The sequence below is a fragment of the Notolepis coatsorum genome (assembly GCF_963971535.1).
Source record: "Notolepis coatsorum genome assembly, chromosome: 11".
In the NCBI taxonomy this organism is placed as follows: Eukaryota; Metazoa; Chordata; class Actinopteri; order Aulopiformes; family Paralepididae; genus Notolepis; species Notolepis coatsorum.
This window is the reverse complement of record NC_140175.1, coordinates 35951220-35963989: the sequence shown is the minus strand read 5'-3', so window position 1 is coordinate 35963989 and position 12770 is coordinate 35951220. Positions and strand designations below refer to the sequence as shown.

The 12770-nt window shown below is 46.0% G+C and overlaps 1 protein-coding gene across 1 annotated transcript in view; it reads right to left on the bottom strand.

The window, feature by feature from the left end:
• The window catches only part of LOC311237093 (astrotactin-2-like), a gene marked incomplete at both ends in the record, with an annotated part of 729417 nt that overhangs the window by 268227 nt on the left and 448420 nt on the right, over positions 1–12770 (bottom strand). The window contains 1 exon segment of the mRNA XM_084324899.1: positions 9415–9522. Within this exon segment, the coding sequence (XP_084181025.1) occupies positions 9415–9522 (108 nt within the window).

The window sequence follows — 12770 nt, the reverse complement described above, 5'->3', positions numbered from 1 at the left end:
CTGTGTATCATTTAATCATTTAACATTTGAAAGGCATACATTGTTGTCATACAGAAGTACAGAATATTTTTATCCAAAATGCTTCTTACTGTTACACTGTTAGAGACTGTGCAGTGCACGGCTTTAGTCTCACTCGAGTGAGGAAGACCGCTGGTTCTCCAACATACAGCGGTGTGCTCTTCAGAATGTACCGGGAGAAATGTTTACTGTACCCCGCAGACATAAGCGTCTCACAGGGCTGAGCTGTGCACGGCTTTAGTCTCACTCGAGTGAGGAAGACCGCTGGTTCTCCAACATACAGCCCGCTGGTTCTCCAACATACAGCGGTGTGCTCTTCAGAATGTACCGGGAGAAACGTTTACTGTACCCCGCAGACATTCATTTGTCTGCTTTCGCCAACGGCAGCGATGTGAAAGGCGAAGCGAACTCCAGCAGTAGCGCGCTTGCTCCTGGGGCTGCCGCGGGGCGTGGCCGCGGCGGGTCACGTGCCTGTCGGGGCCAATCAGGCCTACCCCGGAAGTAGGAACGGTTGCGGAACAGCTACAGGCATCCGGGCTCATGGGACGTCATCAAAGAGAAGCAGGCTATTCTCTGTCCTCCCTCCACAATGGTGGAACGAACTTCCCACCATAGTCAGGACAGCTGAAACCCAATTTTCCACCATCGACTAAACACAATGCATATCTTCAATCAATGAAATAGTAGTTGAATAAATTAACAATATTAACCTTCTTACTGTCTTTTACTATTATGTACTACTTTACCACTATCTACTGTTACTATCCTATACTACTACCCACCCTGCTAATATGTCTATACTATGTACAATGTTACTATCCCTATACTGCTGCTACCTACTATGCTAATATGTCTATAACTCTATACTACTATCGACTATGTCTTATCCCTTTACTACTACCGAATATGCTAATATGTCTATACCATCTATTATGCCCCATCCATATACCACTGCCTACCCTGCTAATATGTCTATACTACTATGCATTCATAGTGTAACACTCAAGTTCGACACCGGTTGACGAACAATACCACTGTCCCTCAGCCGCCAGATGTGAGTCCCTTCCTGCTGACTTAATGTTCACAATTTGTAAGTCGCTTTGGATAAAAGCAGCGGCTAAATGATTGAATGTAAATGTTTAATGAACTCTTGACACCGCTGGTGTTACCGCTGACACCCAACAGTTTACTTGTCTGTAGAGTGTTCCCTTTGATCTTTAATAGTATGCGGCTACATTGATTCGCTCCGTGAGAATACTAAATGGGCTTTATTTCTATAAAAAAAAACATAGAAAATATAATTACAAAATATAAGAGGTAGTAAGAAAATGTATATATATATATATTGGAAAATATATACTGTACATTTAAGGCAAATATATACATTCAGGGCAGTGAATATTGCACAGAGATTGGATTGCATTGTGTGTGTGTGTGTGTGTGTGTGTGTGTGTGTGTGTGTGTGTGTGTGTGTGCGTGCGTGCGTGCGTGCGTGCGTGCGTGCGTGCGTGCGTGCGTGCGTGCGTGCGTGCGTGCGTGCGTGCGTGTGTGTGTGTGTGTGTGTGTAAAAAGCTAGTCTGCTGGTGCGTGCGGTCAGCCCCTGTACATCCCACCCGGGGGCAGCAGGGAAACAGGCTGTTGTTGTGAGGGTGTGCTGGGTCCTCCATGACCCTCAGGGACCTCCTGAGGCACCGCTGGACGTACGGCTCCTGCATGCCAGGCAGCTCACACCCGGTGACATGCCACATACAGTACTGGTGGAACTGCCACACCACCGCAAGAGACTCTCTATGGTGCGCCGGTAAAAATCCCTGGGGATGTGGGGCCTCAGGCCAAATGTATTCAAGTACCTGAGGCCATACAGACACTGGTGGGCCTTCATGAGTGTGGGTAGCCCATGTCTGGTCGTTGTGCATATGTACCCCCAGATATTTTAATTTGTCCACTATCTCCACCTATATTAATAGAATACTTTGTAAAACATTAAATAGTTTAACGATAAAAGTGCATGTCGTTTCCTGGAGACACTGGCCTTTTTACTGAATTAAATAATACAACTACATATTCATCAGTGAATGAATGCATAGTTTATTTTGAACAAGAAATATAAACAAGAAATAACAATGTAAAAAAAGACGAAGATAAAACAATACACAAAACAGCTACCCCTCGTTGAAATACACCCTTAGTGTCCATTAGTGTAGGCTCAATCTATTTTTTTTGTATCACATTTCCTTTATTTTATTTAATCTTCCTTTCACTTTCCTTAGTAACCTTTTCATAATACTTCAAAAAATTTATGTTTGATCATTCACACTGAACATATATTGTACAGTGATATTTAGGGCCACCATCATGTGCATAGTTGTCCCTGTTTATGTGTGGATCATATCTGTCTCATTTCTATGATGAATATGTGTTAGATTGTGACTGTATTCCCAAGGTGTCTCTTTGGTGCCACAGTCTATGATATGGCCTACCTTGGGTTTGCTAAATTAATTGGTAAAGGCCTGCCTTTAGAAAAGTCTTCAAGCTGAGGCCACTAGGAGACACAGTCTCAATCAGCCATTCCAGTGTATCAATAAGTTATACTAGAACACGAAGGACAACTTCATCCTGAAGATCAGCCTATGTAATAAATGTTAAATGAACAGATCAATGTTCCCTGCATGCTCGTTTGTCCTTATTGGTCCTCGCTTTGAACAGGAACGTACTATCGCACAACACAACGGAAACTCACACGAGTCCATGAATGAATGAATGAATGAAAACTTTATTTAACAGATTGCAGAATGGGTACAATACAGTACGGCTCAATACATACAATTGTTAAGGGGATGCAGACCTGAGAAAGACGTTTGTCTTGTTTCCATCAGGCTCCCCCATTTTCAATTCATATAGACATTTATGACATACACAACATACATGACATTTATGGCATAGGGACATATAGGTATTTAGTACTGATACATTGTGACATAAGCGGTATTCAAATATACAGTACTGTTACCCCTAGATCCTGACAGAGTATATACATATGATGGGGAGGGGACTGTACATTAGGAGGGGGTGGGTGGGTGGGAGGGAAATATACATACGGCGGGGGGGGGGGGGGGGGGGGGGGGGGGGGGGGGGGGGATATATACATGCGGTGGGGAGGAGACTGTCTATTAGGAGGTGGTGGGGGTTTTGGGCATTTACGGTGGCCAGTTTCGAATTACAGCCTCCCGTAGGTGCTCTTTAAGAGCGGTTTTGAATGTGGGCAGGGATTCACATTCCTTTACAGCTTTGGGTAGGGCGTTCCACATTGTTGTGGTATAATTGCGAAACGTGTTTAGTCCCTTGTTTGAGCCGAATCTGGGTTTAACATGATTTGTTGAGCTTCCTCTGGTGTAGTGGTTGTGTTATTCACTGACCTTTGGGAAGTATTTTGACATGTACATGGGCACCCCGGTCGTATAGTGTATCTTGTAGACCAGGCCCATTGCAAGTTGCTGTACTCTGTCGTCTACTCTAAGCCATCCTAGGTTGTCAAAGTGGGCAGGGGTGAGGTGGGTTCTGGGGTTCAGGTCAAGTAGTAGTCTGACCAGTTTGTTTTGTGATGTTTGTAATTTTGTTTTAAGCGCCTTTGAGGTGCTTTGGTACCATGAGGTGCACGCATAGTCATAGTACCCTTGAATGAGTGCTCCTGCCAGAGTCTTCAGGGTATTCTTGTTTACCAGAGAGGAGATCCGGTACAAGAATCTAGTTCGTTGGTTGACTTTTTTCATTACATTGGATGCCATTTTGTCACAGGAAAGATTTGCCTCTAGGATGGAACCCAGGTAGGTAATTTCGTCTTTCCTTGTGACAATATTGTCACCCACTGTAACTGAGAAGCCGTCGGTCTTGCTGAGTTTGTTATTTGAACCGAAGAGAATGGACTCTGTTTTGCCCATGTGTAATGATAGTTTGTTATCAGCGAGCCATATGCAGATTTTGCCTAGTTCTGAGCTGAGGGTTTTTTCAACCTGCAACTTGTTCTTGTCAGAGACCAGCAGGGCTGAGTCGTCCGCAAACAGGAACAAGTTGCAGTCACAGGCTGACGACATGTCATTTGCATAAATTAGGAAGAGTAGCGGTCCTAGTATGCTTCCTTGTGGAACACCACAGCTCACTGTGAGGGGGGGGATAGAGTACCGTTTACCATCTGTTCTCTCCCCTCCAGGTAGGATTGCATCCAGCTCACTGATAAGCTATCAAAACAGACGACCGGTGCAGACACTACTGATGTGAATGTGCTCTGAAATACATTATGAAACATGAATGGGTGAAATGACAACGGAACACAGTGAAATAGAGGATTAAAAGAGAGGTGAAACGCCAAAATGAGGGAAATTGTGTTTTTAGCCTGTCTAAGCCATCGCAGAATTGACGACCTGTTGAGTTCGACAGATACTGTAGGTGACAGATAAAAAGTTGATTTAATTTTGGTCTGACACCACCAAAAAGAGTTTAGTGGGCTGCTAATGTTAAGTTGTCAGTCCATTATTGTGAAATATATGCATAGGATATTGTTACTGGTATAAATCGACAATCGGCTGTAAATATCTTAGGATATGTACAGTATGTGTGTGTGTGTGTGTGTGTGTGTGTGTGTGTGTGTGTGTGTGTGTGTGTGTGTGTGTGTGTGTGTGTGTGTGTGTGTGTGTGTGTGTGTGTGTGTGTGTGTGTGTGTGTGTGTGTGTGTGTGTGTGTGTGTGTGTGTGTGTGTGCGTGCATGCGTGCGTGCGTGCGTGCGTGTGTGTGTGTACATCTATGGGCGAGGTGGGAGACATGAGGGAGACAGACTAACGTAACGTTACACAGAGTGATATATGGTTATGGATATGGATATGAATATGGACTGCATTTATATAGCACTTTCATCCAAAGCGCTTTACAACGTATGCCTCAAATTCACCCATTCACTCACACATTCACACACCGACACACATGCAAGGTGCCAACCTGCTCATCGGAAGCGGTTAGGGGTGTCTTGCTCAAGAACACTTTGACCCCCTGTCTGGTAAGTTCTTATCATCCACAGAGTGAGTTTTGCAACTTTGGCATGCTCCTCTTTCTTAAAAAAAATAAATAAAGTGAAGGTAGTAATAATAATTAATCCATGCTGCTGCACAGAGCTTCTGACCTTCCCTCATCCCTCACACACTGATGGAAAAGAGTGTTGTTTGGCTGTCTACTCGTCATTCTGCACTTTTCAACCAATATGATAACGCTTTGGGCGTGGCATCGAGTCAGACTGTGCCAGTCAATAAAGTTATATCAGAGCCGAATATCGGCCAGACCAATAACCGGTCAACCTATCTCTTACTACCGTATTTTGTTGTATGTGTACATGAGCCAGTAAGCAATTTTAATATTGTGAAACCAGCCAGAGAAAACAATTTTATATCCCCTTTGTTCCAGATGGTGACTGGCATTCATTATGCACCAAACGCAATGCATTGATTGAATTCACTGACAACATCAGTGTCTTATGGTGTATAGAGACCAATATGAAGGTTTTACACCGCATGCCAAGTAATGTCTATTTATTTTAAGTAGTTTATTATGGCTTTTGTGCTGGATGCATTAATTAGGCCCATAAAGGCCATTGAGCATATAATTAGCGGTTTCATTGCTGGGTTAAGTACTTCTATTCTATTCACATAATACGCTTACTTCATATATCTACTCCATTCATATATATGCCTACCACTTGTATCTATTGCTATGTCCGCCTACTACAATCTCATGAGCTGTCTAACGCCTGTCCCGTCTCCCTGTCTCCCTATGACTTGCTGTCCTGGAGTGTTGACCGGAGTGTTGGACGTCCCGTGACGAAGGCCGGGAGATTGCGACCCCCTCTGCGTGCCCCCCTGTCTCCGGAGGTCTCGTAGTGGTGACCGGAGTGCCGGATGTCCCGCGATGATGTCGGGGAGTTCGTGACCCTCTCTGCGCCACCCCCTATCTCCCTGTCTCCGGCTGTCCCTGAGCAACGACCGGAGTGTTGAATGTCCCGTGACTAAGACGGGGAGGACGTGACCCTCTTTGCGCCGCCCCTGTGCCTCAAATAGATCCGCTATCAACTCTATCTTTAATCTTTCAAAATGTTCAGTTGCTATCGCTATTAGCTCTATCTTTAATTTTTCAAAATGTACAGTTGCTATTGCATGCACTCATCTGTGTTTCACCACACACATGAGTGCATGCTTACCAACTGTCTGTCTGCAACACTACTAGCACCAACATCTAAGAAGGGAGATCCCCCCTTGAATGGCCCTTCTAAGGTTTCTCTCCTCCACACTGCCTGTGGAGCTTTTTTTCCTATTGTTAGGTTTTAGTGAGTTTTTCCTTACCTTTGCGTGGGGTATGTCTGGGAGTGCTTGCATTCTTTCATTTATTTGCATTCATCTAAAAATGTTTGGACCTTATGGTGTTCTTGTTCTGTTCTTGACTTATTGTTATGTTGTCTTCTTGACTTGTTTAAAGAAGACCTGTACGGCCCATGGGGACATTAACGTGTGTTGTCGGGCCCTAGAAATAAATTTGATTTGATTTGATTTATGATAGTGGCCTGTACCTTTGTTAATTGAGATTGAATGTATACAATTCATTATTTGTCCAGCATTTCCAATTGCTTATATTAAGACACGTTGTGTATTATCACGTAGCATATGTCTGCATTTTGAATGAGGGAGGGGTGAGGGGGTCGGGGTTGGCCAACTGTTAAGGATTGTATGCGACCCCAATAGCACGACACAGACAGGTAATCAGAGTTAGCCAAAACAAGGGCATAACAAGGGCAAAAAAGCGGCACTATCCCTTTAAGGGAGAATTCAAAATACACAGGTGAATCTTCTAGAGTCCATGAATGAAATGAAAGTTCTGAGTCTGGTCCTGTTCAGACTCACCAGAACACTTTCCGACGGGGCAACACAGCAAACAGGGGTCCATAAAAAAGGAGTGAGAACTTAGGCATCCTCCCGTGGAAGTCTAGAAAGCAAAGACGATGACCCACTCCAGGAAACAGTGATAGGTGGTAGTGTACAGAGACGACCTGGCCATGAGTGGAAGGCAGTCGGCAGTATTTGTAGTCTCCCGACGAGCTGAATGCAAACCACTCTCAGGTGCGTGAGGTAGAATGTTCGGCACGCCCCCTCGTTGGGAAGCATACAGTTCTTACCCAGCCCTCACACCCGCCATGTCATTTGAATCCTAGAAAGTGGACCAGGCATAAAATGAATTGGGAACCCCTGCTGCTGTAGAGTATACATTGTGTATATTGCCATTATATTATTATTATTATCATCATCATCATCATCATCATCATCATCATCATCATCATCATCATCATCATCATCATCATCATCATCATCATTATTATTATTATTATTAATTATTATTATTATTATTATTATTATTATTATTATTATTATTATTATTATTATTATTATTATTATTATTATTATTATTATTATTATTATTATTATTATTATTATTATTATTATTTATTATTATTATTATTATTATTATTATTATTATTATTATTTTTATTATCATGTTATATTATTAATACATTTCCTGTTTTTCTCTCATCCATGCTGGTATGACACCTGCATTCCCCCAAGAGGATTAATAAAGGAACATGTGACTTGACTTGACTTGACTAAACTTCATTCCAGTTTAAATGTACTGGTTGTGAAGCTATTCGGTTGTTAAGTTGTGACGTTCGACCTTCCAATAAACATTTCCTGGGGCCAAGCTTCCTGCGTTGGCAAGGCTCTCGGCCGACAAAGACGATCGTTCATTGAACGTGTTCAGGTACATCACTGGTGATGTTTCAACAAAGTCAAACCAACGTTCTGGACACAATTGTTGACTTGATGGAGGAGCAGTTGCTTTAGGCCACCGCAATGGGATAAACTGAATATGATGTGCTTCTATAAACCTAATTTATTTTTCACAAACGCATCGTATGCACATTAGCCAGCTGCTATTATTATTTTGATGTTTTATCACCACTGCCATTCTCTTGCTAGAGTGTAAGCATGTGGGGCTTCATTCGATAGCTACTCTAACATGTGGAAAGAGAGAGAGAGAGAGAGAGAGAGAGAGAGAGAGAGAGAGAGAGAGAGAGAGAGAGAGAGAGAGAGAGAGAGAGAGAGAGAGAGAGAGAGAGAGAGAGAGAGAGAGAGAGAGAGAGAGAGAGAGAGAGAGAGAGAGAGAGAGACCTCATATCAACATGAAATCATGCTTTCCCATTATGGTTATTATTTGACTCCATTCCCATCAGATTGTATGTCAGCGGTGACGTCATTAGGCTGTTGCCATAGCACCCTATTCAACACCCGGGTCCTCCCGGGCCTCCAGCTGCGCCGACCGATCAGATAATATCTAACTTAACTCTCATTTTGCCTCAGCTAGGGCAAGGACCTATCATCCTCAACCCCCCACCGGCCGCAGTCGCTCAGCATTTTTTTTCGATATTCCCCCCTACTGTCAAAACAGTAAATTGAGCCATAATTCATTTTACCGGCTTGTTTTCTCATAATTTATTTTTTCACATGTTATTTCTTTATTTGTGAATGTGTTCTTTACTGTGTGCAGTGCACTCTACTGTGCACTCAGGGTTCAGTCATCGGTGAGCCATATGCTCTGTGCTGTTTGGGCTTTAGCCGCTTCAAACTTAGCTCAAGTTTATCAGAGCATATCGAGACAAATAGACTTGATATTTGAATATAGATATATATACACACACACACATACATCTTCTAAATTGACTTTACTTATTATTTTGTCTCTCCTTTCTTTCTCTTTTTTCTTTATTCATTCCTTTCTTACATTATTCCCTCCCTTCCTTCCTTCCTTCCTTCCTTCCTTCCTTCCTTCCTTCCTTCCTTCCTTCCTTCCTTTTCCTTCCTTCCTTCCTTCCTTCCTCCCTCCCTCCCTCCCTTCCTCCCTTCCTTCCTTCCTTCCTTCCTTCCTTCCTTCCTCCCTCCCTCCCTTCCTCCTTCCTTCCTTCCTTCCTTCCTTCCTTCCTTCCTTCCTTCCTTCCTTCCTTCCTTCCTTCCTTCCTTCCTTCCTTCCTTCCTTCCTTCCTTCCGTCCGTCCTTCCTTCCTTCCTTCCTTCCTTCCTTCCTTCCTTCCTTCCTTCCTTCCTTCCTTCCTTCCTTCCTTCCTTCCTTCCTTCCTTCCTTCCTTCCTTCCTTCCTTCCTTCCTTCCTTCCTGCCTTCCTTCCTTCCTTCCTTCCTTCTCACCACTTCTACTTTTCAGTATTATTTCCTTTCTGCAACTAGGAAAAAAAAAGAAAGAAAAAAAAGAATAAGATCTGATCTCACAGAACCACCCACGGCCGCATCCACCGTCCTCACCTTTGCTCCGCCGGCGACCCCTGTGCTGCTCTGTGTAGAACTTCATCTGGCCGTCGTCTTCGGGCTCCGAACCAGAATCCACTTGCCGGCCAAACACGTTTCCAGACACTGGTGGAAAAAGAGAGAAGGATAGAGGGAAGTGAAGTGGACGTAATAATAATGTACGTCAGGTCAAGAGCACGCTGTGATTTCCTACACGAAAACAGCTGACTACAGTAGGTGTCAAATGGCACAAATCTACAAGAGTAACTGTACAGCAATGCTGTGATACTGAAGCCATGGGTCTGTGCCATAAATAGGCTCTCGCGGACGACGGGTCTTGACATTTCATATTTCAGGTTATTGACGAGAAAGTGCAAAAGTGAAAGCCTGACAGCTTTTAGAAAGTAGTCATCATTGCCACTTATGGAGCTATTATGGTATGGCGGGAGGGCAGAGGTGTTGTGATGTTTTGACAAGTGGCGCTGGCATATGTGTCATATATTTTTGAAGGCGCATACCACAGAGGAGGAGGTACTGAAACTAGAGTTAGGGCTGAAAGAATAACCGTAATAATAGGAGACATATAGTACAGGGTTGGACGGCCCCACACACCAGAGAGTGCAGCAGCAGCAGCGCTGCCATTGGTAGAAAACCAGAGATACAGTTCACCATGGGCCCTCCGAAACAATCTTCTGTCTGAAGTCAAATGTGGTTTGAAGGCATACAGCATAGGATACGTGTGTTTATGTATATCCATATGTTCATGTTTAGATGTGTTGCTAATCAGAGATGAAAAAGTGGTCAATTCACGTAGGCTACTACTGGACCTTGCTAACATGCAAGTATATCTGTTGCTACCGGGAATCCCGACTCCAAAGGCTGTAAGGAGTTGAGATGACTGACCGCTCCGTATCGCCCCATCTCCTTTGATACCTGGTCAATACAGTGGTTAGGTGACTGATATAGACTTTTTGTCTGTGTCTCTTTACTGTAAATAGACAGTGCTTACTAACAGTATGCACTACAGTACACCTGATCATCGAATTCCACAACTTTTTTCCTAAACTACCATCAGTTCCCTTCTAACAGTCGATATAACTTGCACTGGTGAGTTTAACAGTGCTGTGGTGAATTGTAGACAAAACGTTAGGTTATGACTATAACCAAGTTCTGTTAGTTAGGGGCGATGCTTGGCATCGCCTTCTGCACTATCTCGCGTACGTGCACGCGTACTGAATAAACCACAAATGTACCTCTAATACCAGTATTAGTCTGACCACACCCCTCATCAGCTTACCTTCATAAGCAGGTGTGTGGTCACCTGCTCTCCTCCTTCCCAAGCTTTCACCACAAGGTGAGGACAAGGGCTGCAGCGGCGTCCGATGCCAAGCATCGCCCCTAACTAACAGAACTTGGTTATAGTCATAACCTAACGTTCTGTATCGTTAGTGGCTTAGCTTGGCATCGCCTTCTGCACAAGGGAGGCCAAGCGGAGCCACTTGGCTGACAAATACACCCCGCTGACAGCCCCCCAAAACCATCAGAACAGGGAGGGCCGAGCCCCCCCGACCCCCCCTAATGGAGGGTAGCCCCCCTATTAGGGACGTCACGGGAGGGCGACGGACCCGACCGTGCGAAGAGGCACTCAAGCAACTCAACGCACAGGGTGAGCAGACCGTGGCTTGACCCCACGACTACACACACGCACAACCCGCATGCCACCCGGGAACGAACGGAGGAACAACCTCGTTACTGCCCCCAGAATCACGGGGTCAAGGGCAAACCCAACCCCGTGGCAAGGCCGTAGCAGCGGAGCACGAAGGAAGACCCAGACCCACCAAAAGGACTGGACTCCCTGGAATGGGGGCCCGGAGAAGTCCATGATGCCAGCATCAAGACCCCACCAGGTGGGCACGTAGTGCCCCGCCCCCCACATCGCCAGCGTATTCGGACAAAGGCCCCTCAGTTACTGCACCTGGTATTCCCAGGCGGAACCAACCAGGCCAGAACCTGCCCAGCTTCCGAGATCGGACGAGACCGGGCGTGTTCAGGTCGGTATGGCCGTAAGCCGAGCGGGCCCCGTCCCCCCAATAGTACACCGCCTGGCACACTGACCCTGCAGAATAGGCAGTCAGCATGGCCGTAAGCACACAAAAAAGGTTAACCAACGGAAGCAGGCAGCGCACCGGGGAAAAACCAGGCAACAGGCTGTTAACCCTAGCCTGGAGACTGCGGACGAGACAGGCGCCAGAGGGGACAGCTGAACACAGCCGCCCCGGCGGAAGGAGCGTAAGCTGGCGGTGTTGCATGACCAAGCCTCCATTTAACAACCCCCACCCAGAGGGGTCGAGGCAGAGAAGGCTGACACGATCGGCAGACGTCATGAACGTGCAGGGGCACCCTCAACCGGTGAACCCGGGAGTTGACACTGCTCCAACACACCAGGGAATCAACCACCTCGGTGTTACCCAATGCGGTGGTTGTTCCTATAACCCCTCAAGAAAAAACTCCAAAACACACCTGCGGGTATACACCGGCTATACCGCAGTACAAGTGTTTCAGTTTCCAAAAAGGGTTAACCCAGGCCTACGGGTCGCAAACATCACTTCGGACCGGGCCTGGCGGCACGGGAAGCACAGGGTCACCAGAGGAGGTCAAAAAACCACCCCCACAGGCCCCTCTTCGCCATGCGTGAGAGAGGAGCGAAAAATAATGGAGAACCAGCCCCTAAGCACACCGTACCTGGTATTCCCCGGCGGTCTCCCAACCAAGTACTAACCAGGACCAACCTGTGTAGCGGCCGAGATCCGACGAGATCGAGCGCGTACAGAATGGCATGGCTGTAAGCCATGACGACAGTGCTGAGTAAAAACATACCCAACCAGGGTCTCCATAGCGCTTAACCCTGTGACACCCAGACCGACCTGGCATTTTTCCCCCTGAAAAAAGCCCAAGTCCCTCAGGGTACCAGAACAGCAGATCTGCATCCCCGGCGGACAACGGGTTCAACTGATCTGGACCAGCGTGACCAGAACCAGTCCCGTGCCCTAACCACGCCGACATGCCTACTCCAGGAGAAGGGCAGATATGCGTGTTGATCTTAACATGAAAAGAAGGCGCCACCCAGACGTCGGGACGAACCGCGCCTGGTGGCCCACCCCAAGGGCGTGAGACCCCACTACATATGTTCAGATCCATCCCGTCATCATCCCCCAGACATGAACGAGGATCCGTCGACAACCCACCCAGGTCATGGGATGTGGTCGCCGGAAGAGGAAAAACCCCCATCTCAGTTGCTTTATAAAAACGCTGTTTCAACCACAAGCAACTAAGGCGTGCCAGTCAATCGCCTGTTTACAGCGAGCTAGCACTAT